The following is a 27,766-nucleotide window of genomic DNA, read 5'->3' as shown; positions in this document are numbered from 1 at the left end:
CAGAAGGAGGGAAGATTAAATTAGAAACAAACTATTTAGTTTAAAATCTTCCTCAGACATGACTACTTTTCAACCCCCTTTTGTGAACGTGGGAGAAAAAAAAGGAAGGAAACTCATATAAAACTGAGTAATTCCTTACAGTTTACTGAGACAAATTTTCCTAAATAAACCACAGAGGTGCAGTCTTCAAGAAATCCAGTAGCTATTTAGACTACCTCTTTTCCTAATCCAGCATTACTACCTTCAGTGTATTTTAAATATTATTTTAAGCCTAATGTAAGACATCCCATTTATATATATATATAATCTCCCATTTTTTGTATTTTCCTGAGGAAACTACTCAGTCCACAATTGTAACTTCATTTACAGCCCCATTAATAAGGATCCATCAGAGCACATGACTCTACTCCTACATTTGTTTGTTTATGGAATGAGTTCCAAGTAGTTTCACAGTGTAGCCATTTTGTACTTGGTACTGAACTGAACATTTTCCCTTCCTCAATTTGTTCTGCTTTGATGTGATATGATTATTTACTTTGATAGGATGACATACAGCCATCCTTCAAAAGTATGCGGACTAGATTTTCCCTGTCCAGCTAAACTTGGTAAGGACATTTAGCTTTCCAATCCTTCCTCATAATTCAGGTGGAGAAGTATCCCAGCTGTATGAGGAGTGACTGGCTGCATTTCCTTGCTTCTTGACAGTAGGCATCAGTTCCTGCTCTAGTGCTCCTAAGCCATGCAGCTTGTTCTCCCCTTTATCTGCCATGTCATTCATATTTTCAAGTGACAGAACACCTACATTTTTAGTTCCTCAGTATGCTGATGGTTGCATCTTCCCAAGGGAAAAAGATTCTATGAAATAAGTATTTTTAAAATCACTTAGTATAGGTAAGTAGTAACTTCTACTGCCAAAGGAGAAATACAGCTTGAAAATGGAATGGAATGTAAAGGAATATTCCCTCCTGTATCTGGAAATCAATGCCCCTACCTGCTGTGAAGATCACTTTCTGTTTCAGTTCTGGTTATCTACATTTTCCACACACTGACACAGAAGCACCTTGCAAAGCCAAGGCTATGGTTGATCTGCAAGAAATGCCAGCTCATAGTGTCACAAGTGGTTTTGACATAAAAACAGGGATGTGTTTTTCTTTTCCTATTTTCCCTCAGAACGATGCACCTCAGCTATTCTATGACTCTATGAAGCTTTTTAAAATTTTGCCAATCTCATGCAGGTAAGAAGAAAAGAAAGCCCTTAGGAAATAAACTAGCTGAAAGTACTAACACTGTATACAGACCCAGTTCTCTTTCCAACAGCTCATCAGCAGAGAAATAACCATTGTACCACTGTCAGCACAGTGTTTTGTTCATGTAAGTAATGAAGATTGAGGTATTTTCATTAAAAAGGTCAAATATATTCAAATTTCTTTCAATGTAAGATAGATACTATTCCATTTCCACCAACATTCCATCAGCACTGCACCTGCATAACACACTGCTCAGAATCACACTGCATGGAGGCACAAATCCCATTAACCAGGTGGTTAACCAAAAAGCCAAAGCCTGCTTCTTCTTGGAAACATGAAAGCAAAATACAGCTGGAGCTAGGTGGGATACCAGGTAGAAAACAAGAAGATGCAGCAATTACCTTCAGTTTCAAATGGATGTTTTAGGCTGCAGATGTTGACAAAATGGGCATGGACAGCCCTAGATTAATGCATGCTGAGAAAAGAAGTTCTGAACAGATAATCTCATGGTAGATCATCAGCCTCATGAAAGCAAAAGCAGGTCTTGCTATGTATGTACCACTGTGTCACATCCTGCCAAACATGATCTCACATAACACGCAGGTTATTAAATCACCTAGTTAAATACATTTGCATTAAAGTAATTTCAGCAAATTGGAATACTAAAATCAGAAAGGACATCATCTTAAAAAAAAAAAAAAAGCCTGTGTTCATCTGCTATTCACTCACATCCTCTGGACATTCATTTTTTTATTAGCCATATTTTCTGTAGAGGGCAATTTTTTTTATATAATTCTGTCTAATATTCTGGAACAAATTTATCCAAGCAGCTGTGCTACACTGGACAGAATTCTCTTTCTCCTTACAAGTCTAAGGCTGAGAGCCACTAAACTTAGTCTTATCTTCTCTCTAAATTTTCAGGCTGGAAGTAGAAACTGCTAAGAGTAAGGACTATCAGGCCTAAATATAGATCATTTTAGGGAATGCAATGTTACAGCAGTGGAGCAGTACAGCAAACAAAATGTCAGCTAAAAATGCTGTAGCTTTATGATTCTGGGAGACGGCTGAAAGAAAACCACCTTTTTCTTTGCACTAGCAGGAATATGAATTAAAGAGATCAACAGATAACCCAGAACACTTTTCAAAACTAGTAATAAATAGTATAAAATACATACTGAAAGAAGAATAAATAAATAAATAAATTTTATTTTTTTTTTAAAAAGGGTGCTTTAAACATGCTGTGAAGTGTGGGGAGAAGCAGCAGTTTAGATGAAGCTGCATTCTAGCCTGGCCCACCAAAGCAGGCAGACACAATGTGCAGGGGATGGCTTCACATGACACAGCAGGCACAGGACAGATTAGCCGATCTAAAACTGAGTGGCCATCACAAATGGGCAGTTCTCCTTCCCTCTGCTGCACCACTTCCCCTATATTGGATGTAAGGGTTGTGTGACTATGGGTCAGTTGATCAGGCTGATGCAGGAGTGGAGGAACCCGAGGGGCAGCAGAGCAGAACTGAGGAGCAGTTGTTTGTCACGTCTGCCAGCTGAACCAACCCACCCTGAAGCCATGATTGCTGCAGCCAAAATAAGGAAAGGATGGTAGAAACCTTAGTTGAGGAAGGACAGGACTCCCTCTTTAATGGAAAGTTGTTGGATCACCTTGGCTGCCCCATAAAAATCCTATTTTTGGTCCCTACTGAAAAAACCTCCAAAAGTGTTTTGTTCTGGTTATGTTCTAATGAAAACTAAAACTTCGCTATTTGTTTCAATAATAATGAGCATGTTTTAACACACTTTCTGAAACCAGGAAAATAAATTAAGCCTGCCTTTGGATTACAATCAGTTTATACTTGTAACTTCCTTTTAACATCCTTTTAAAATGTCACACTGGTAGAGATTATACAAACATACTTTCCTAAAATTCTACTTCTTTGCCGAAAACATAGGGAGAAATAAGGTCTACAGAGCACTGTGCTGAGAGGCACAACAAAGCAGAACCTGACTGGTAGCTCACATTAACCCCGTCTTTGGCTGGTGTTCTCATGGAAGGTATGCTGATCTTTCTAGTAGTGTCAATAGAATCGCATTACTGCTCCAGTCAGCGTTTTCTAAAAGCTATTTGGCAGCTCAACATTCATCCCCCACAGTTAGTTTCAACGCTGTTTACAGCATCTAACAAACAGGGTTAGAGCCACATACAAATTTAAGGGATACTTCATTATCATTCTTAATGTAGTTAACTTTGTAATAAACTGCTGTATCTATTTAAAAATATTTCCTTATTTTTCTTCTGATCATGAATCTTAAAGCCTTATTCGTGACATCTGAGGTTTTAGTGACAATAAATGCTTTGTCCTGCTCGATGTGAAGAGCTCAGTGGTTTAATTAAAGGGGATTAATTGAATTAACTGAATCAATTAATTCAGTTAAACTACATGCCTAGAAAGGCAAGGTTAAGAAGTAGTTGCATGATGCTATTCATTATTGTACGAGTGATTACAATCCACTTCAGCCCAAAAAGTCAGCTGGGTTAGACTGAATCCCTGGTAAAAGTGGTTTAAACTACCGTTGCTGACTTCACAGTGAAATAAGGTTTAATGACATTAATAAACAGCAGAATAATAATAGCAGAAATAAAAGCAGCTGGAGCATTAACAAAATTAATTATGGCATCACAGCTGAGACTGATAATGAAAACCCCTGGACAGTAACTTCTCAAACTGGTACAGCTGTTTCCAAAGAGCCATCTGCCTGGGCCCCAGGGCTGTTTTCTGTATGGGTCCTCTGAAATGAACTTAGCAGAGCTCAGTTAAGGAATTACAGAAACAATGTGATAATATTGAAAGCTAATGTGATCCAGGCAATACAAACTTGCACTGGCTTATGAAAAAAAAGAAATTGAAAAGGGGCAATTTTACAATTTTTTTTCAAGTGGTGAAACAGCTGTGTGTCCTAGAGTCCTAAAATAATTTATTTGATGCAGGAATGAGAATGATTAAAAGGAAATTTGTTTTTCCTTTTGAAACAATTGGCAAAAGCATCCAAGGAGATCTTATCACTATGTTGCTTTCCAAATCAACATAAATATCATTTATGGAAAGGGTCAGTTTCTTCAGAGAAAGGAGTTTTTTTCATCAATTCAACTGCCAAATTACACAGTCCAAGCCCAACCCCGCACTCACTTTTCTTAGTTGCAACATTTTGAAAATGGTTTAATCTTATCCTCTGGACATGCACTTGTAATATTCACCTTTGAGTTTTTACATGCTCGAAGACTAAAATTTTAGTGTATAAAGATCTAAGATCATAGATACATTTCTTCACAGTGATATGTAGCAAATACATAGTGGAAAGGGCTTTTAAAGGTTTATTCCTTACAAATAAATGAGAAATGTATGCAATTGTGGTTTTATGGACAATGGAACATGTGCAAAAACATGCCTTGATTAAATGATGTAAATGCTAGCAGATTAAAAACAGAACCAAACCCACCAAGATTACACTGCAATTATTTAAAACGAATTAGCAAGCCTGCAGGTCAATTTCTGTTAGCACTTTCAGGAATGAAATTTTTCAACAATTAACTCTGACAGAATTATATATGTATTACAAAGAGAATAATTTGGCTTTTATTTTTTAAATTTATAATGAGATTAATTTTATCACAGTAAATTTGAATAAAATGTTTTCAGATCTTCAAAACCAGATCTATTTACGTCTTCTTAGAAATAAAAATGCTTACTTTTTATTTTTCAAAGTAAAGTCTTATAGTAAATAGACTATGAAATTCCACACAGGCTTGAAGAAAACCTTGGCTTCTCTGCCAAAGTTTTCTTTATATATCAGTTAGATACACTAGAAGACAACTTCATTCTCTTGGGTTTTACTTTTCATCATTTTTGTACATTGCTTAGAGTTACTATTTTGTTTCATCTTCTAGCTCTAAGTTTGCAATCAACAGAATCATGTTCAATTACTGCACCCATCATGTTTCCCAGGGCCTGGACAACCTCAGCAGCTCCTCCTGGCTTACCCACACTCACAAAGCTCTCAGACAGAGAAGGGCCACTGTCTAGTTTTGCTGCTTTCCCTTTGCTGAGAGGTGGTGACTGCAATAGTAGCTAGTGGATAATTCTGTGGTTTGAATGTTTGCAAACAGAAGGAAAAGCACTTTCCTGTTGTTGGTGCTTTTCCTGCCCAAACAGCAGGAAAGCGCTTTGAAAAAAAAGCAGACACCTTTTTTACAATGAAAATGCTTCATAGGGAAGTTTTAGTTGTTTCATCCATTAAAAAGCAGGACAGTTTTGGAATTACCAATAGCCACAAAAGATTTGTCAACAGGAGTTACCAAAGAATTGCAAGGCTCTGGTCACTTGCAAGCTCTGATTGCTATATAGCAGTGGTGTTAATAAGTACTATTTAGGTACTGACATTCTTACTGAAGTTTTTAAAATAAAGCATACTGTGAGGATGTCAACAAACAGTTCCAGAATATCCTATTTCATATCTGTGCACAAGTACAGTAACTCCATTTAAATAAAAGAACAGTTAGATTGCATAGAGAATAAGGAAAGAAAAAAACATTTGAGTGAAGACCCAGCAGGACATAACTCTGTGTCTCAGCTTAGACTTTAAACGTGTAGAAATTTGGCACCTGAAGGTGAGCCAACAAAACAATGGCATGGTCTATAGAGGCAGCAAAGTGAAAGAGCTCCAAACGGTGACCCACATATATTCAATGCTGAGTGAAAAGCTGCCTAGGTCATTAAGCAACAAAGAGGAGAGAGGCCTCCCATTAAAATGAAGCTGCCTAATTACAGATTGCACATCAGCAGTTTTCTGTCACTTGAAACCCAGAGTTGTAGACTTTTCTGGATAGTAGGTGTCTAACTGACCAGGACTCAGCATTTTAAAACCTTTCACAGAAACCTGATTCCACACTCCCTCACCATGCAGGGATTCAAACCTAAGTCTTTCCCAGTGAATTCCCATAAAAACAAGGCTTTGAAAGAGAGCGTTGACAGATGTGTGTTTGTGCACTGAGATGAAGAGATCTAAGCCATGACTTGGCCCTGGCTTTTACCTCCTCCCAATCACATAGAGATTGGCACTTCCTCAGCCATGACCAGTAACCAGGTGTGAGAATACCATCTCATATTCTGCTCAATTTAACCAAGCCGTGGGCTGCTGAAAGTCATTATCCCTATTTATGTCTCTCCCCAGTCTGTCCCCAGCTCCCTTTCTCCTTGTATTATACACAGGAATCATGTGGTAACAGCATTGTGGAAAAATAACGAGTCCCATACTACAGCCCCTCAGTGACCCAAACCATGGCGCAGTTACACAATCACTACATCGGACACAAGAGTTACAGAGTGGGACCAACCCTTTTGGCAGCTCCCAGTTTGATGCAATTGCCTGTGTGAAACTGCACCCTGAATGGGGTTCAAGGCAAAGATCATCCACCTGAGAACACATGTGGGAGGGTGTCATCAGCCTGAAGGACCATGCATTGGTCACTGGTACAACAGAATTCTCCCTCTGGTCAAGACCTGAACAATATAGCTGAACAACCTCTTCTCATCTTCACCTATTGGATGCTAGTTCACATCCCTACATGTATCACATTTAAGTCTGGCCCACAGAGACAGACAAAATGTAGCCTGGTTGAGGAGCTAGTGAACCCTCCTGCATTAGCAGACAAAGAGGCTGAGCAAATAATCATGATTACACCTCTGTGCCTGGGGAAGTGAATGAGAATTCAGCCCTGTCAGCAAAGCCTTATCCACAGTCAGGACAAAAAGGAAACATATTACAGGGTCAGTTCTTAAAACAATCTGGCCTTATTGCCCCTGGAAATTATATTGGGCTGTTTGGGCTTGTTTTCTTTTTCTTAGAACTGTACAAGCCAACTTCTGCTGTAAGTAACTGCAGGAAAATGCCAGTAGAACATTTACCAGATAGAAATCCCACAGTTCAGAAAAACTGTACAACAACTTTCCTGGTAAAAATCAGTATTTAGATGTAGAGCAAACAGAGGTCTGATCCTGCCCTAAGACTTACTGTGCCAGCACATAGTCATAGTCACCTGAAATTACTGAGCTTTGGCCCTGTACAATTTTCATTTGCCACTAAGCAACTAACTAAAAGCACTGACTGCAAAGAAACAGTCAGCATTTCCAACTGATGTTGCCTTCTCTTCTCTCTTGTGATTTGTGTCTTTCTGTGTCTCCTATTACTTAATAGAACTCATAGTATAAAAATTAAGCACCTTAATGTAAAAAGAAAAATAATTAAAATATTCAAATCACCTACCTTTGATTTCCTGCTTAGTCCAGAATTCTTTCACTCTTTTAATAATGTTGTTCTTCTCCCTCAACTGCTTTTGCCACTGACGTAACTCTTGTATTTCACTATTGCAGCGGACCTGGTAAATGGAAAAAAGAAAATGCTAATAAAATTGTATAGATCCATGTTATCCAAGACACTGGAACCATTTTTTTTCGTGGGGCTGTGTCTGGGCAAATACATGACTTTTTTCAGGGCCTGATATAAGAGCACAACCCCAGAGGTTTACAGTTTTCAACTTACACAGAAATAAAACCCACATAATTGTCAAATCCTATTGAAAACATAAATATGCCAATTAGGGGATCATTTTGATTAGCAAGGACTCCTGAGAATGTGATTGCAGTGAGATGCTTATTCTTTGAGTTAACTAAAATTTAAAGCATTATGCTGAAGGGTATTAGTGCCTTTAGAAAACCACAACACTATAAAAACAACCCACTGATCAACATAATAGAGCAGAAGAGGAGCATGAAGGGTCATACAGCAGGAAATTTATTCCAGCAAACCAATTCACACCTGCTACCAGCTGCAAATAGACTGACTGACAATCCCAGCCATACAATTTTCACAAAAAAAAGGAGAGCCATTAATCTGTTATTGAAAGTAATTGGAATGCATTGCATTATATTCACTCGTTGTCAGTCAATCACCCCTATGAAGGGCGTAATTCTGCTTCCATACGAAATGACAGTAGCCACAGGCCTTGACTCTATTTAAGACTTAAGTTGAATTCTTTCATTACTGGTTTTGTACTTGTGTAGATCCTACTAATATAAGAAAGAGCTAGCTTTGCACCAACAGCTTCTACCACTCTGCTACTTAAATTTGTTCTAAGCAGGATGTGATAAATTAGCAGTGTGTTGCCAGTTGCCTACCCCAGCATTCACACAAAACTACCTCCAGTTCTAGACCAAAAATGCAGAATAGGCACCATCCCTCTGACAATAGTGGGAAGGGGACATGCTAGTATTAGCTTAGATATTGGAAAGTTGTTATTCTCTTAGAGTCATATTACAATTAGAATAAACATGTTAGAAATGCAGGTTGTTTTTTCTAAATGTTACACATATAAAATGTCATGATGTTTTAAGACTCAATGTCCTAGTAATTCAGGCTAAAGTTGAGTAACATGGTAGAAACAAGCAGCAACAAGCTTGGTTTCCCCTGGACACACTTCTGTTTTCAGGAAGCAGACTACATAGTTTTTTCTTGAAAATTTCTTATTTCTTTTATTCTTACATGATAAGGTAATAAGTTTGCTCTGCAATTTGAACTCTTACTTTACTAAATTACACTCTGTTTTTCTACCACTTTCCTGAGACACATACAGAGCAAGAGGACAGGACTGACATAGTTTTCTACCAGCTAAACCCAAAACAAACCATCCAAACCTTAAAGGAAAAAAAAAATATTTATCAAAACTACTCTTTCCACCCAGAATTTCTCCTTCGTGGTGCAGCTAAGAATGCAATGGCCAGTAGCTGAATTCCCACTGCACTTTTCAATCCACTCAACAACTTTATTTCCGATGGTGCATTGGCAGAGCAGAAATGCAACACAAGGTGCCATGATCAACAAAGGGAAGATTTTACTCAGTGACTCAACATCAGACATCTCTTATGTCTCTAATAATATCCTATTATACTAATCTAGTTCTGTATTATCTTCTATACAAGTCATATTAATTTCTTACAAGGTTGATAGGAAATTTAATTTTTTTAAGTTACTGTTACTAGTGATCTTCCTTTCAGCCATGCAAAAACCTCAAAACTATTTTCTATTAGATCCATCAACTATTTTTAAAAAAATGAAATATGATCCCAAACATGGGATAGTTTATTTCTGTTGCAAGAGACATTTATAGTTTCATGTATACTTTTATAAAACCCATAATTCCCTATTACATTGAGCCAGCTTATCTGCAAAGGAAAGGCTTAGGGGAATGCTTACAGGACACACAAATGACAGCAACAAAAAGAGGCACAAAGATAGAGAAATTATGTCTCCACATCTAAATGTCATATTTTTAAAAATATAAAGTGTCCATTTACAACTGCAGCTATGTAAGATCTGTATTTCAGCCCATGACATGGCCACAGTTACCTTTGAATACTGAAAATGAAGACAATAACTCTTAAGAGTTAAAAAGATAAAAGGCAAGTATAAGCAGATTCTGTGTACACTTCTTAGATAAAATAGTGAAAGTTTAGTGAAATATATAACAAAATACGGGGCTCTGAGATAAAGGCATAGTCAGACTCAAATACTCCAAAGTCCAACATTAAATCCAAACAGTGAACATGAGCTCCCAGAACAAGTGGGTTTTTTTAGAGAACTGAAAGAAAAGAAAAAGCAACATAGATACATCACCTGTGGTAAAACAGGTGAGAGGAACTTAACAAAATAATGTCAACATGTTCCAAATATGCTTAATAGATTGTATTTTAGCATAGCTGTGATAATTTCTCAGAAAGTAGTCTCTATTTTGTAATCAGAATGCAGTTCTATCAGGATTAAAAAGCCATGACTCAGCAACAAAATCCCCAGGCAAATAATTAAAGGGTCAACAGTCTTGTCGAAAAAACTGACGTGGATCTCCTGCAGACCAGCAGTGCATGAAGCACTGGAGGAGTCTTGATTTTAAAGTGGGTGTTCACTCTTACCCAAGTCACCTCGGTTGAGTCTACATTTGCTGTAAAAACAGGGACTGTATGTGTGACCTCCTGGGTTTGGGCCTTTGCTGGTCCCAACTGCTACTGGGTAACAGTTGCCTTTGCAACTGCTGGGATGCCTGCAGTGATACTGTCAGTGCTAAGTACTGGTAGTGTCAGTGCTATCTCTCCTTGGAGAAAGAAAAATAAAGGAAAGCAAACAAGCAGAAAGTGTCACAAAAAGATCATCATTTCAAGGTATCCCATAATCTTTGGCTGCGTGGCACATTTTTGTAGCCACTTACATAGACATGCTTGTTATAAAAGTAGTAAAGAAGAACAGTATTTTTATACTGAACACCTGATGTACAGACAGAGGTATCTTGCTGTCCACCACAACAAAATTACTGCTGTATCTGAAGGCTATTTACAAGATATTGAAAAAGGCAAAGACATGTCACCAAAATCACCTGAACTTCAAAAGCCCATTTCTTTCCATGGCAAGAAGGTGCTAGAGCCTTTGAAAGAAATATTTAACAGAATCTGCCCAGTATTTTAAAAATAATTTATTTCATACCCTAGGCTTAGCATGGCTGTCACCCTCCAAAATAATAGTATTAGCCATTTTTTTTTGTATTTGATGAGCTTTGCTTTTCCCCATTAAATTTGGGATTGTGTTAGTGTTGTATGACCAGAGTGGCCTGCAAAATCTGCTTGCCATTTTGTTTTCCCCTTCCTTTGGTAACAGCCTTTATGCCTCTTCTACATCTTGCCTTGTTCTTGGTGTCAATTTTCATTCCCATGTTTCTGTATGCTTTTATTTTTTAACAGACCTTTCCAACCCTCCCTGTGCATCTCCACACTCACTTATATATCCCTGCCTGAAGAAAAATAACACTTTATCCTGTAGCAACTAGTTGAAGATCAACTTAAAAAAAAACCCAATAAATTGTTCAGTGTTAATTGTACTTCTGAAAATTGCATTTCTTTGGATTTTCTGTTGCTGATGAAAACAGCGAGATTACACCAGCGCAAATGCCTGTGCAAAAATTGTAGTCACTAGGCATAAGGCAGAGCAACATCCAAAGCCAATGAACCATGGGGGTCTCAGTAGCTATTTATAGTATCCCCTACTTAAAATTTATGTAAGGATTTTCCCTGGGGCCTTCACAGTCCTATGGTTTTCAACATCAAGCAAAATAATTATAGATTACTCTTACTCGATAACCTCTCCAGAAGGACTGAATTACTACACTTGCTTCTTCTTCTGATAGAGGAGTTGGTGGCCTAGGACTTAAAAAGAATAAAATAATGTTTTATGAACAGCCAGCCTAGAAATGTAAAATGCTCTATTCCCTAACAGCATATTTTATAAAAAAGAGAAAGGTTGTTCAGGAGCTTGAAAGATACAATTTCTTATTGCTCAAAAATAAAACATTATTTCCTTTAGAAATATATTCTGTTATGTACACTACAATAATTTATTCTTTAAAACAATAATACAGAAATGGCAGTAATCTCTTATTCTTCTATGGGGATTTAACAGTCCTACTATAATGGTAAGGTTTGAGGTAGCAGTGGGAGAGCGACAAAATAAAGAGGCTTGCCATTTGTAAAGCAGGGAGATTTTAGTGTGCAAGCAACAGTGAACAGACTTATGACATGTTTATAGCAATTATTAAATACACAGAACATAAATATATTTTAGTATATTAATTTACATTGTGATTTCACTTAAGATGTACTGAAAAAAGTAAATATTATATCTGCATAAGCATGGATCCATCTTTGGAAATGTCTAAACAAGCTCTTAAAATGCTAAAACGTTACTTTTGACAGCATATACACATTGTTTGGTGATAAAAGAAAGCAGTGCATATGTGAAGTCAACAATTTTCAGTCAAAACATACAGTAATTTGAAAGCATGTTTGGTGATTCTGTTGCTACCCATTTTAATGGGAAACAATCTAAACTATAACTATAATTCAGCCATCACTAACAAATCAAATCACTACATCAAATCTTGCTTCCCCAAAGCCTTTTTCTATGAATGTTGATTTATTTCTCACACACAGTGATCAGAAACCAACCATTGGAAAGGATAAGGCAAAAACCATTTATATAGTTTCTTTTATAACAGATGTGATTTAAACCTAAGGAACTACAGGGCAATAATGTTGTAACTCATGAAAATAGCAGCTATAAACAGGAGACTTGGCACAGTGTTAGAATGGCTGCTAAGAGCCACCCTCCCTGCATGGGACACAGATTGAACACAGCTTTGACTTGGAAGACCACAACGTTAGGAATTTGGATGCAGCAAATCATCTACAGACACATGCAAGCAACGCAGGAACATTATTTACAGTATTTATACTATAAAGACACTTATACTGCAAACCCACCCATTAACAGCTACTTATGCAGTCTTACTTTTTTTTTTTTCGTTAAAACATTACTTCAGCCATTTCTACATTCTGAAATGTATTTTACAGTGTATTACAGCTCAAGCTAGGAGACTTGACAGCTTACATTTTCATTTCACTTTATTTCATTCATATTAATCTCTGCCCTAGTAAGCTTCCAATGCTCTCTGACATCTTTCTCTTAGGGCTTGTCTTCACTGAAGGAGCATTTCCACTTGGAGCACAATCTTAACTATTATCTAATGCTGTCCTGACTGCACCAGCTGAGTCTGCGCACTCAGCTAAACTGGTCTCGCCACCATGTCAGCTGGTTTTGGCCTACATTTAGTTATTAGTAAACCACTCTCTGTTTGGAAGAGTAGAAATAAGACAAAAATGAAAAGCAATGCCTCCATTAAGTAAACAGTTTTAGCTCTGTGAACATTAATTAGCATTTCTGCTGCTCAAAGGAAATGGTAAGTCCTGGATAAGCTAGGCTCCCAGAGCTCACTGCTTTGTATCATCAGCCTTTAAAATATGAAGGTGGACTGTACTGGTTTGGCTGATGGGTTTTCATCCTCTGTTCTATTTTTGATCTTTTTGAAAACCAAAATTAGAGTGGGGAAATCACAGGGAGACCTACATATTTTACAGCAGTTATATCAAAGACACTGAACTTTCTCTAAGGAGGAGTACATCTCTGAAGAACCAACTGAGATTTCTGCCAGCCTGCAAGGCTGGCTCTAGCACACATTTAATTTCATTTCCAAATTATAAAAATGTCTATTTTATAACCCAACATTAAATTTCAGGAACCACTAACAAAAACAGGACATAATTTTCAGTATGACAGTTGCTGGCTCACTTCACTGGATCACTTCAACATGGCAGCTTTAAAGAACAGAAGCCTCATGCCAAGTCAAGTTTTGACTGAAAGAATATAAGCAAGTGGCTTCAGGTGAGAGAAAAATAGAATCTGAGCAGAGACAATCACCCCTCAGCAGTGAGCTTGGAAAAGAGGGAATATGTCATTCACGGCAGAAGACAGCTGTATGCCTCTGAGAATATTAAAATTTACAGTAAAACATACACTAATTATATTCTGCTTATTTATCTTTGATTATGCACAATTTTAAAAGCCCACACATTAAACCTCTTACTATCTATTTTATATACATACACATATAATATATTGTTTAATGTAAATTGCACCTGTAAAAGAGCATCAGTAAAATTATTTTTCTCAAGTATTGTATTTTACCAAATCTGAATAAAGCAGACACTGATCAGAGGGAAGTTTTTTGCTTTCTGAGCAAACTTGTACAGATCCTGATTATGTGAGATAGTTACTAATTGTATTATATTATGCAGTCTAATACAACTGTAAAAATACACTCTAAGTGGCCATAGTGATAATACACATACAACTATTAACACATACATACTATTTAAATACTTATTTAGCTATTTGGCATGAAGAAACGACATGGTAAAAAGAAAAGAGTGTGGAAGTAACATGAGAAATTTGGTAAGTGGTGAGCACAGTCATAAAATGGAGAGGGGAATGCAGGAGAACAGGTGAATGGTAACAAGAATGTGAGAGGAATTAGAGGAAGCGCAGCAAGAAGTCTTAGTAGCAAGAACATGCCAAAACAACAGCAGAGTAAGAATCTTTTCTCTTAAACTATGTCTGAAAATTAGTTGTTTTCTTGCCTCCTAATATGCTCTCCACTTGGGGAGCACTTAGCCCTTTGAATGCTAAAACTATGTCTTCCTGGGCCTGCTTGCTATGTGTTCTAAGATGTGTTGCATCAGTTTTCTCTTTTGTGGGACCAATATTTAGGTATTCTGTAAGAGTGTTTGTGGTCTTGGACTGAAGGAAACCAAATATGGACCTATTCCAAAGGTCACTCATGTCAGTGGAGAAATTTCCATCAGTGTTTGCATACTTTGGGTCAGACCTGGTATCCTGTAAACATGACAAACTAACAGCAGCAAAAATAATCCCTTCTTAGTGCTCTAACAGCAACATCAGGAAGATGTCACAAACCACTAATACATTTTTTGTTTTCTCATTGCTATTTTGACAACCTTCACATAAATGAAGGGAAGCTTCATCACTGCAGCAGTAATTGTAGCCATAAAGCCTCAGCTTCATAAAACACCATGACACAATATAAGTACTTTATACAGAAATTTTGTGTAATTTTCCAACACAGTTGTTTTTAAGCCAAATATTTCTCCTTTATTAACTTGAATTCTTCCACCTTACTGGAATGTCAATTCTCTGCTTGGATCCACATAGAGTAACATCCACAGACATAATTGTTGGACTTTTCTGTTATCACAAGTAAATGTGCTGCTTATCATACAGCACCTTCCCTCCTCTCAAAGAAGTAAATTCAACCTCAAATTACTAAAGAAAATGAAATAAAAACCATAATGCAAATAAAATACACACAAAACATGTCTGGTTTGGAGACAAACCAGTGAAATATAGCAGTGTGCAGAAAGCAAAGCCTGTACAAACTGGGCATATGATGGAAAGAAAGAAATCAGTCACCCATGTAGAATTACCCGTTGGCCATCTGAGAACTGACAATGAAGCCAACTGTAAAGGCAGCTGAGAGCAGCAGACTTCACATAATTAAAATACTGTGGGGGAGGGCAAAAAAATGTATATATATGTGCATATACTGATATTTAGCAGAAGACATTATTTCAGATTTAGTAGTCATTTATAGACACACATAGGTATTTATCTTAACTGTCCCCTTCATTAAAGCCATGATAAATTTATTTTCTCTGTATCTGCACATTTGTTTTGGTACACACAGATACATTAAACCAGCAAAACCAGTATCAAATAAATACCTCTATACAGAAAAGGAGAAAATACAGATAAATAAAGTCTTGTGAATTAATGCTTATTTATAAAATACACCTTCAGTTCTTGTAACCCCTGTTAAAAAAACCATCTTCAACAACCAGGCAAATACTTATGCTTACTGTCATTTTATTAAATTCAAGTGACAGTAGACTTCTATGATATCAGTATTTTTCAGAGCAGTGGAACTATTTTTTCCATATTTTCTGCATATTTCTTTCATTAATATGCTAAATAAGATTGAGTAATAAAACTCCCCTGATAGTCAGTATGAAGACTCAGCCTATCTATGCCAGAAAAGTCACATTTAAGGGGGATCAGGGCATAAACACAGATCACTTTTTCCCTGCCCCTGATTTAGTACCTACAGTGTTGTTACTTGGGATTGAGCTGCACTGCTGCTGTTCAACCAGAAACACCACTGGAAATTGCTGACAAAAGGCAAGTGTGTTGCTCATTAGCATATTTATAGGAGTACAAAACATCCCAGGCTGTAATTCTATTTACTTGGCTCTATCAGCAGCCTTGAATGTAGGAATACAGATATCAGGATGTATCTCAGCAAGTTTCCAAAAATCTTTTGTTAGTTGCTGGTTAATCTCCATTTTCCACCCTCTGAAAGGTACAGATGCTCTCCACAGAAATGTGTGTTCTTCTGGATGTTACCAGTCAGTGTTGAGGCTGCTCCTTCTATTGCTTTTGAAATCTGCTTTGGGAATCAAGGATCCCCAAGGCATATAACATTTTGTCAGTGCTACTGGTAATGTTCAGAAGCCAGTGGAAGACAAGGTAAATACACTGAGGCTTTTATTTACTGATGTAGCAATTACTATAAATACTAACACTGGGAACAAATTCAGATTCTACAAGCTCCTTCACTGAGAGTAACCAGCCTTTGGAGGTGCACTGTTTGCTTTTAAAATTCTGGAAAGGGATGCAGTGAGAGAATCTCCTTACAAAGGGAAAGTAAACTGCAGGATCTCATTTGGAAACACACCATCCAGAGTGAGGCTCACAGGACTGTTGCCTTGACTGGTCTTAAGAAAAATCAAGCTTCAAAGGAAAAACTGGAGGTGCTGGAGCAGAGCCAAAAAAGTCATACTCAAGCATGGATTATATTACAAAAAGCTGGATCTCTGATAGAACAAAAATGTATCTCTCTTGGGGTTTTGTGCTGATTTTCTTTTTAAGCATGAAGACAGCCTTGCACAGACTATTTTAACACCGTACAGAAATGCACTGCTATTGAACAGACTTTGCAGAATCCTTTCCAAATTTAGAGAAGTAACTGAAAAAGCAACACAAGAGTTTGTCCCTTAAAATTGCAGCAATACTTTTTACTTCTTTTTCTTTACTATACCATTGAAACAACTGGGAAAAGGATGTTTCCCATCAAAATTTGACTAGCACTTTTTAGCATATTGTCTCTTACATATTCATAAATTCTGTTAAAAAATGAAAACGCCTTTAAAAATAAAAATTGAAATTACAATGAAAAGCAATTACTTTTAAAATGTGATACCTGGAAGCACAGAATAATAAACGATTTATGATATATCCAGAAGGACATAATAATAAATAGTCTCATTTTTATTCTTATTTAGTGTTGCAGTCTTTCACTTTGCTCTAATAATGCTTACTTCATAGCAATATTTGTTAAGAAATCTATCATTTTAAGGTAAGTTCACAAAAAGATGGTTTTTAATAATATTTTTAATAATTATTAATTTTAAAGGCCTACTTGTTTAGAGGATTTAAGATGTGTATCAATGTAAGCAGGACTTTGACACTCCAGTGTCCTTGTGGAGCTGTCACTCCATTATTTAGGAGCACAAGAACTAACAGAAGCTGTGAGTCATTTGGGCTGTGATTCCACAGAGTATTTCTCTCGTTGGCAAAGCTGACTTAAGCAGTTCCTGCCACCACCTCAGTACCTTAGCAGCTCATTTGTTCTCTTCACCTTGCCTTGAGCCCTTAATTTTCATCCTTCACTTGTGCCAATACAGAGGTTTGCCAGGCTGAACCAGACTGGAGAAATTCCCTCTATTGTAAATGGCTACACAAAGCCTCACACATTATGGCAGAAAGATTTCTAACTCAGAATATGTCCCTGATCAGAATAACCAAGCCTTAGGTTATTCAGGTTATTATTAGTTTATTATTAAGATATTAGGTTGCCTACAACCATCTTGGGGTGAAACACAGGAGAAAGCAAGGAGCCATTTAGGTCAACTTTACTTCCAAGAGAAATGTTTGTAAAACTGTGATGTGAAACATTCCTCTGAGGTACAAATATCCATCCTCACAACTCAGTGGTACCAAAACTGCCTCACTAACCAGTGGCTCTTCAGTATGATTAAGAATGAGTGTGACAACCTCACTGCATTTTATCACCAGTTTCCAAACTACAAAATTCTGTGCCTTAAATGGGAAACTTGTTGGCAAGACCTGATGATCTACAGGAGGAAACTGTTCCAAGTGTCCCACCAGTGGAAGGTCTGTACAGCAGTGGCTGGACAGCACGATGCAGTAGCAGGTACCTCAAGGTACCGGAGCTGAGATGAAATGGGTCACTCTCCAAATATGTCCATCTCTGACTGCAGAAACTTCTTATGCAACCTTGACCACAACATGACTACCTAAGACCTCTGTAATTTTCTGATTTTCACACTGTGGACCTCATTTTTCTTCTCTCATGCAACAACTACATTGTAAATCAAAACGCAGTCTGAAAGACAGCAACATTTCTTTCAGAACTACTGTGTACCTGGGTTCTGCAGGGATAATGAAGAATATAGGATTGAGGCTGCCAAAACAAGTGCTCATTTCTCAGATGCAAAGTCATAAATGTCTGCAGAAATGCATCCTGACACCAAGGTTATTGCATGTATTTTTAAAACAGCTGCTTACAGTTAGAGGAAGGATTTCTAGACTGTATACTTAGAGATTTCCATGGTAGGAAGCAGCATTGAAAACACCGCTTTGCTCCTTAGTACAAAGATATTAATAATACTACCAGACTATTGATACCCTGCACTCTACAATTAAAAGGTTTAGGAATTCTAAACTAATTTCTCTGGGAATAATTCTGGTACAAAATACATTGCAACTAATACACTAGAGAGTTACAAAGCATCCCATAGTTTTTTGTTGCACGCAGTAATGGGCATTTAGAGGGCACAACTGTAATATGTGGAAGCTCTATTGCTTTTTTTAAATAGCCTGGGAAAAAGAATAAAAGGAGAAAAGGTTACTCTGAGTACTGAAATAACTTACTGGTCGTTAAGCCATTCGGTAACAAAAGGAATGGAAAAGAACTCTGTGAATGACTCATCCTTCCTCTTTGGGTTCTTGCTGATAAGAAAAAAAAATAAAACAACTAAGTAATTTAAATTTCAGCTATTCTATTTGGAAATTAATGCCTTTGAATCATTGAGCATAATTATTAGTAAAAGCCATTATTAACTTACTTGTATAACCACTCAGTTAGGAAATCACAGGCAATAAACGTGGTCCTTCTTCTCTAAAGATAAAGATAATTTCAAGTTATTTATTGTCTTTGGATTGGTCACATGTTTTTACTACTCGAGAGAAACAGAAGCTAAATTGACTGATTTTATTAAATAAAATATACAGTATATTATTCTGTCTACTTCAATATTGCTACTACAGTCGGTGGCTCAGCCTAATATTTTTTGTGGAATGATTTCAAGACAAATAAAAAAACAGTAAGAAAATTCTACATACACTACCTTGATATTTGCTGCAGTACAGCTACAACAAATATCTCTGAATGGTGTTCTTTCTAGTGGCAATCCCATTGCAAAGAAATTAACAGAACTCATGTATGAAAGGATGTTGTAAATTACTCGCCATTTTGTTCAAAGTTCTATTATACTTAGAATACTTCATTGCTTCCAAGACATAGAAGGAACATTGATGGAATATTGTGTCCTCCTTGCATGGAACCAGCTTGAAGGCACGTGTCAATACTGAAGACACGCAGCAGAGTACTGCATGGCTGCTCAGACAAAACTGTTGGGTAGCGCAGAGAGGAAGGCAGAAATAAAGCAGATGTAAATCCACAACCAGAAATACCATGGTCATTACAGAGAAGCAAGTAAAACGTTCAAAACCTACAGCTTCAGAGCAAAATATTTTTTCCCTTTGCTCCCAGTTCACAGACTTCCTCACCACCAAAGAAAATTTTGCAAAATGCTTCGCAGGGGGCTACCCTTAGTGACTCATGCAGCCAGGACCTGTGTAGCTGGACAGCATGGTAAAATAGTGCAAAATCCATTCTGAGTGCAAAATTCAAAGCATGGATTTTGATCAATAAATAATTTATTAGGGCCTTCCTTTTCTTAGAGGTTTCCTCTCCACATTCATTCTTTACAAACTGAATGTGTAAATAAGTAGAGGTGCTTATTCTACTTGTCACAAACCAGAGTAACCATGATGTGGAGAATATAATAACAGACTTCTGGTTAGAGTAACAGAAGAGCTTGACTAGTATCTTCTGAACCTCTCTTGGATGAGATGTGTTATGGATGTACACAGCCAGAGAGTGAACACTCAAAGACATGAAGCCCCCACAGAACAGTGACACTGAGTGGTTTATCAAAACAGCAGCCATTTAGCTAAGAGAAAGCCCAGCTCCCATCCAGAGGGCTATACTTAGCCTGTCAAATGGGGGATTCAACTGCAATGATTGCTTTTTAGGAAAGCAATTCACACTGGTCAAACACATTTGTGAAACTGCTAAATGTCATGAAAGCGGCTGGAGTCTTGATTAAAATGTAAGATATGCAGGTACTACTACCACATGCTAAGGAAAATACAATAAATACGTAATTGGAAATTAAATGCATGACAAATTACTTTTTTCTCTGCATTATCCTCACCATTTGTGTTTCTCCCTGTGCTACAAGAACATGATGTGAACAAAAAAAAGTGCTCTGCGCAGCATAATCCTTTCAGTTTGGGATATTAGCACATGGCATTACTTGGGGGTCAGTGCATTCCTTCAGCCCCAGGTGAAATGGAAGAGGAAGGTGATGTGGGGCACTGACTGCACAGGGAAGAACACAGGGGATGACAGCTAGGGCATGACAAATAGGAAGTTTAGAGCTAGACTGCATGGCATTCCTAAATGATACCCAGGAAGCATGTACTTTTCTAAGTGAATCTTATCCTTGGCAGGCGTACAGTCTGAATCCCACAACAACAAAAAATAACTTATTTAAAACAAACAAACAAATGCAGACAAAAAAAAAAGAACATTGCCAAACAATTATCAGTCCTGAACCTCATCTGCCTTTCTGATCTGTTTCATGACAACAAAATCTCTGGGGTTCATGTAGTGCTCTGTTAGAATGCTTGGCTGTGATTCTGTGATTCCTTAAGGAATTTTCACACTTGTTATGCTACTACCAGATACTGTCCCTAGAAGCCAAACACCTAAGCTTTAAGAGACCAACAGCTTCATGTTAGAGCTGTCTACAGGTCATTTGAAATGTTAAACGGACAAATTTTGACTTTTGACAACAGAATCTGAAAACAAATAGCTAAGTCAAACTGTACAGCTATTCTCAATCACTACACGAAACTGGGTCCCATTACTTAGTGAATTGCTTCAGTTAATAAAATCTATACTTTGACAACAAAATCCAATTTAATCTAGCAGTTGTAATTTAATCTGTTTTAAGTATATTGCTGTTCCTTTGCAACAGCACAAAAATGATCAGGACAGCCTTGTCAAAACAGTCATCAACAAAGGAACAAAGTTAATTTTGCTTTGACCTTGTTAGATCCAGTGAACTTATCAGGGAGGAATTCAGTCAAGCTGAATATTTTTAAATTTTGTTATTTTTTTTGCCAGGAAACAGTTCACTTTGCTAATGAATTAAATAATTACTTGCATAGCAGTCAATGTTTGTAGAAGGAAAAAATGACAGAAATTGACCTGCCTTTGACACATCCCTCCTATGCTACACAAATTGGGAAAAACACAGGAAATAACTGCACAATGTGTATTGTTAACCTGCAGATGTGTTTATAAACTATTTATATGGAGCTTTCATTTTCCATTTTTCAGTTTAAACAAAAATGATCAGGACAGCCTTGTCAAAACAGTCATCAACAAAGGAACAAAGTTAATTTTGCTTTGACCTTGTTAGATCCAGTGAACTTATCAGGGAGGAATTCAGTCAAGCTGAATATTTTTAAATTTTGTTATTTTTTTTGCCAGGAAACAGTTCACTTTGCTAATGAATTAAATAATTACTTGCATAGCAGTCAATGTTTGTAGAAGGAAAAAATGACAGAAATTGACCTGCCTTTGACACATCCCTCCTATGCTACACAAATTGGGAAAAACACAGGAAATAACTGCACAATGTGTATTGTTAACCTGCAGATGTGTTTATAAACTATTTATATGGAGCTTTCATTTTCCATTTATAATGTGCTTGGTAATAATAATGAAAAAATACTGGTAATCAGAAGATGGGAAAGTCAGTAGGAAACCTTCTTCCATTCACTTTCTCTGATCCAACATACTTTTAAATAAATTATGTTCTATTACAGAGTCTGATCCAGCATCCTCTTTCTGTGATTGCTAACCAGAAAGAAGAGAGTTATGCCAATAAAAACATTTACGCACTGTTCAGTTTTAATGCTGAAAAACAAATGCATCAGTCAGTTGTCATGAGCGAAAATATTTAAGAAAACAGTCTTTCCCCTGGAGATCTGTGGCAGCAGAGAGCAGCACAGGAGAACTTTGTTAGGGGGAAAAATGTCAGCAAGGAAATACACTGACCAACCTAATAGGTTTCTTACATCTCTAATTTAAAAACAAAGCTTCTGCAGACTGCTCTCATATTTATGTTAGTTTGAAGTCTTCCAATGTATCCAGCAGCTGGGGACTTCTCTAGATTTTGCTTTTCAAAGGTTTCATATGCACTACATAATGCAAGAGAGTCCATTTTAAATGAAATGTTTAAATTGTTTTGTTTCTAGATCACCTTCCAAGTAAGATCTCGCAGGTTTGTTTCCTATGCAAATGACTACTCCCAGCACAATTGTCTTCCTTTCCACAATTGCTTCCCTTTCCTGACTTTCCCATCTGACTCTACACTTCTTCCTTTCCAGACATAGATGCATCTTTTCTGATCTCTTCCTTGAATTCCTCTATTGATCCCATGATCTGATCTCCCTTACCCCAATTTCAATTGCTAAACAACTCTCCCACTTTTCTTCGTCTCCATTCCCCTTTGAAACATGAAAACCTTTAGTCCCTCTCACCAAAACCCCACTCTTCATTCTCCCTTGCAATTCCTTCTTGTCCAAGGCCCATTCAATGTTGACTGCAGTCAGTTTGATTATTCCTCCCTTTTTTACTTCTTCCATCTATCTTCCTCTGGTTTACTCCATTGGAGCTGCCCTTTATGGGCTTCAATGACTCATGTCTAGCCAAAATTCAAAGCCAGTATTCTGTTCTCATCCTTCATGATTTCAGTTAGTTTAAAAACAGTTTATCATGTTCCTCTCATGTTCTATCCTGAACTCCATAAATCTTCTACTCTCTGTTCTCCTCCTGTTTTTTGAAGGTGTCTCCTGGTGTGTTTATCACAGGATTCTTTCTCCCTGTCCCTAACTTTCTCTGGGTTTCTAAGGACTTTGTTTTTGACCCTACAAATCAGTTCCAGAAGTTGCACTAACAATTTCAATGCTAATTATTTTTAAAAATCCAAATCCATATGGAACAATACTTTCCTTATGAAACAAAAGTATAATTAGAAAGTATATATTTAAGTCAGATAAGGAAACAATGTCCATGTACAAGCACCTGGACAGTAATGGAAAAGAACATGAGCATAAAGAGCAGTTGTTTTAGTAGTTATTGTTCAAAAGGAAAAAGTAATGATGTCACAATGGAAAAGGATCATCAGACATAAGCTTGGCTTCCAAAACTTCCCTCCCCAACAGCAGAATATCTCTTCATGTCACAACAAAACCCCTTACTGTCTTTTTTATAAGATGTGCTCATTTTTATGAAGTTTCTATACATGAGCAAATAATAGTTTCTATTAAGTTTACTACAAAGCAGCACACAGACCCATATAAAACCCAATTTCAGCAGAGATACTTTTCTAGCCTATATACCACTGAAGCTCTACAAAATTTCTCAATTCAAAATAGACAAACTAACCTTAGATTTGTTCTGAGGTTGAAACAACTATTTCTAAGGATATGTGCTTCCTCTAAAAAATACCTGCATCAATATAGACGTCATTAAAAGTGTGATTAATGATAAAAATGTTCAACCTATTTTTGGCTAAATAATGTAAATGTGATGGCAGGAACAATGTAGAGAGATGTCATGCCATAAAGACATAAATGAACCATTTCCCTGTTTCAACTGTATTAATTACAGATTATAAATACATACACACAGGTCTATAAATCAGTCATAGACACAGACAAATCTTGTGTAGGCTGAGCAAAAAGTTAAATAATGTTATTAAATGTACAGATTTGGATCTGAAAAGCAAGTTTGGGGTGTCCATTCAAGCATGGTAAGTGTTGTGTATTTTTGGCTGTGCCAGGCATGTTCAGGTCAATGGCAAATAGAACATGTAATTTTTACACAGTCCCACAATGTCCGTTATCATGTGTGCACATGCCTATAAAAGAAAGTCAACGTCAGTAGCTGGATAGGAGGTAGATCAAGCCCTAACATGATTAACAACCCACTAGCAACACAAAGTCCTCCTCACTATCATTTTAATCTATAACAGCATAGACTGTATTCCTCAGGTATGTATTATGTAGAAAAAGGGAGATATTTTCATTGTAATTTATTTGCACCAGTTCTAGTGCTTTTTAAAGCATTCCCTACACAGGGTGAGGAATGTCTCTCTAGATGTGCTTACACACACAGATACTGAAAACAATTTTTGTCTTTTTGCAAACAAAGATTTTTACAACGTACAACTTAAAAAGCTCATTAATGCAGAATAATCTGCTTTCCAATTAAATGGAATTTACACAGAATGTTAAAAAGCTAAGATACAAACTGTACCTCCATTAGTATGCCAGATCAAATGAAAAATGAAGAAAAAGTCAAGTTCCTTACATCACCCTCAAAAGAGTCATATGTATTAGGCTGACAGGAAGCCTGTTTCTCTCAAATACAGCACTTTTTAGGCTAGATACAACTGGATAATTAAAAGGATTTTTGTAAGTTAGAGATTGCCATAATGATCCAGTGTGCGTAGCACTGGAGAAAATAGCATTCAAGACCACATCCAAAACAACACATGACATGTTATTTCATATTGTGGTTGGTTTTCTTGCAAAAGATTAAATAAAGAAATACTGCCTGTGAAATAAAGGCTGTAACTTTCTGACAATTATTAGAACTGAAAACTAAAAACTAACCTCAAAACACTTTTCCTCCTTTGCTCGATGCAGAAGTTCAGCTATTCCAGGTAAGAGTACTGGAAATATGTAATACTCTAAGTATTCTTGAGGAGAACCTGAACAAAACAGTACAGCCTTCACTTACAGGTAAGCACTTCACAAAAAGATAAACATTAGATATTATAACCTAAGTATCAGTCATTTTATCAGTACCATCAGAGCTTGACCAGATTCATTCAGTTCAGATGCACCCACAGATCTGTCTTCACTTCTATTCAGCCCAGAGAAAAGAGACTTGAACAAATTTCAAATGAAAGGGGCATCAACACTGCAAACAGCAGTGTGCCTCAGAGATGCCAGACTTAGTTTTAAATCAGTAAGCTCAAACACCAGAAGCAGTTTAGCCACAGAAATGAAAAGCAGTGTGGAGTAATTTACCCTGACAGAAAGAAACATAAATCAGCCTGTACTGAACTCGGTGCTGCTACAGCTAGACCACTTTTGGTGTCCATCCTCATCATGTCCTTTACAATCTGCAGTATCAGAGCTGGTGATAAAACCCAGTTTCTAGACAAAGGAAAAAACAAAGCTTGTATTTCAATGGTGCTGTGGTTTCTTTCTCCTAAGCACTTCCTGCTTGCCAGATTCATCAGCAATTTGAACATGACTTGATATACCAAATGTTGCCACCTTGAGAGGGCTGTCTGGGCTGGCACCACTCTCTTACATTTGACTGCACTGCCCTTACAAGAGGCTTCCTTCCCATAATTGGTTCATACACTGCCAGAAAATGTTCATAATTGGAAGGACATTATATATATATATATATATATGTAAAAGCCAAGGGTAACACTGCTTCTGACTAGCAATGTGAATTACTGATTAGCAAGAATGAATGGAGGAGAGAAAGAGAGAAAATAGGGCTAAAATGCAAAATAAAAATACATTGCTATTTGGTAAATTTTATAAAGTACAGAAATTGCTAAAAATCATAGAACTTTAGAGCTGTTTCTATTCTAATTTCTAATCAAACAGACAAACAATATTTTCAAAGCAGTTTTCAAACTCAATTATCTATTTAGCATACTGATCCTAGTTTTGCATTATTAGAGGAAGAAATGCTGGCCTTTCTCAGATTCAAGTGGCTAAATAAAGTCCCTTATTCAGAAGAGCACAGAACTACCTTAACATCTAGACAATGCTACTGATTTGTGATGCATCGTTTGAGCTTTGCTCCACTGACCAAGCCTCTGGCCACAGGCAAGGGGAGTGATCATGCAAACTCAACTTCAGAAATGGAGTTGTCACTGTTAACACTTTAAACTCAACAAAGGACAAACCCTTGCAAATTCAAGAAAAAGAATCACAGTAGGGTTTGGGATAAAATACTCCTACTCACATGTTTTTGGATCAGGTGGTTCTGGAAAGGGGGCTGCCTCAGGCATGGGAAGCAACTGTTGGACAACAGTGTTAGCTGAATATAATTGTTCCATATGTAGTGACTGCAATATTCCTGCTTTCATAGACATCTGTTCAAGATAAATGAAACATATATAAATATGCAGGAAAAATAAAAAGGTCAGTTAAAAAATATTAAGATAATTTCAGTATTTTCTGAGTATCTCAAAAGGAAGAATTACACTTTTAAAAATTCTGAAGTTTCCAGCATAATAAAAGCATCCAAACCTAACAGAAGGTATATGATTGTTTTTAAGATAATATGATGAGGTATCACAATTTAAAAATTATTTTAGTCATTATAAGAGATAATAATTATTTGAAAATTAAAATTTACAAAATTTTCTAAAAAAGTATTTTCCAGTCAGAAGCTTATGCATTTGTTTCTGCTTTTTCAGAAGTCCTGACACATTTTTTTAAAAAAGAAACTTTCCTTCCAAACAAAGTATAAAGACCAATTTGGAGCAGCTACAAATCAAATTCTTTCCCCGTACAGAAACAAAAATGGATACCGTGAAAAGAGGATAGTCCACAATGTTATGTCAGGTTTTTAGGAGTGCAGATACTGTTACAGTGAGCCAGCAGAATACTTCTAACAGACACTGAGCTACACCTGCTTTAGAAAGGCAGATACATCCTTTTATCTCCAAGAATGCACCACATTACAGTTTGCTATGAAAACGTGTTATGGAAACTATGTAACCTGAACAGCTTCACTTCAAAATTCAGTTGGATTTATGAGCTACTGAAAAGCAGGTGGTGGGATCAGGCCACTGCCCTTATAATAATACACTGTATGTCAACAACTGCAGAGACTCCATTTTAACACATCAAGATTTGAAAAATTATTCTTTTGGAAAATAAAAAAAAGTGCATCAAAATAAAAAGGTACAGTATTTCATTTTGATGCTCAAATACCTCAATATCTTATGCCCAGACTAAAGCCCCAAGCAGAGTTCACTATTCAAATTTAGTAACAGCCTATAATGAAGCCAGTTTTGTCTGGGGAAACAGGGTAAGTATAAACACACCAACTGTCAGACAGGGTTAACTACAACATCTTAAAATGGTTTTAAAATAACCAAGTAACCTCAATACAGAATATTAAGATAAAATGTTCACAAAGATGCCTAACTTAAACGAATGCTAATACTGTATGTGATGCCCAAGACAATTAATTTTGTTACTCCAAACCCAAAAATTATTCTGTAGTTTTTTAATCAATTTTTTGAACAATTTTGATCAGGTTTGATGCCACTAACTTCAACGGCCACCCCTGAGTGCTCTATCATGAATGTGAAACGCAGGTGTGACCCCTCGGCTGTGCCTGCTCCCCCC

The 27,766-nt window shown here is 36.8% G+C and overlaps 1 protein-coding gene across 1 annotated transcript; it reads right to left on the bottom strand.

Moving 5' to 3' along the window:
* Positions 1–6,707: 6,707 nt before the first annotated feature.
* IQCK (IQ motif containing K) lies at positions 6,708–26,499 on the bottom strand. The gene is made up of 7 exons (XM_010003305.1): positions 26,370–26,499; positions 24,989–25,086; positions 19,015–19,067; positions 18,821–18,898; positions 11,472–11,544; positions 7,565–7,676; positions 6,708–6,715 (listed from the first exon to the last, which is right to left on the bottom strand). Exons 1-7 carry the CDS (start codon positions 26,497–26,499, stop codon positions 6,708–6,710), a joined length of 552 nt encoding a protein of 183 aa, XP_010001607.1.
* Between the last annotated feature and the right edge of the window lie 1,267 nt (positions 26,500–27,766).

Source organism: Chaetura pelagica, unplaced genomic scaffold, assembly GCF_000747805.2.
Source record: "Chaetura pelagica isolate M959 unplaced genomic scaffold, ChaPel_1.0 scaffold138, whole genome shotgun sequence".
Classification (NCBI taxonomy): domain Eukaryota; kingdom Metazoa; phylum Chordata; class Aves; order Apodiformes; family Apodidae; genus Chaetura; species Chaetura pelagica.
The sequence above is the reverse complement of the archived record's forward strand: the minus strand, read 5'-3'. Positions and strand labels throughout refer to the sequence as shown.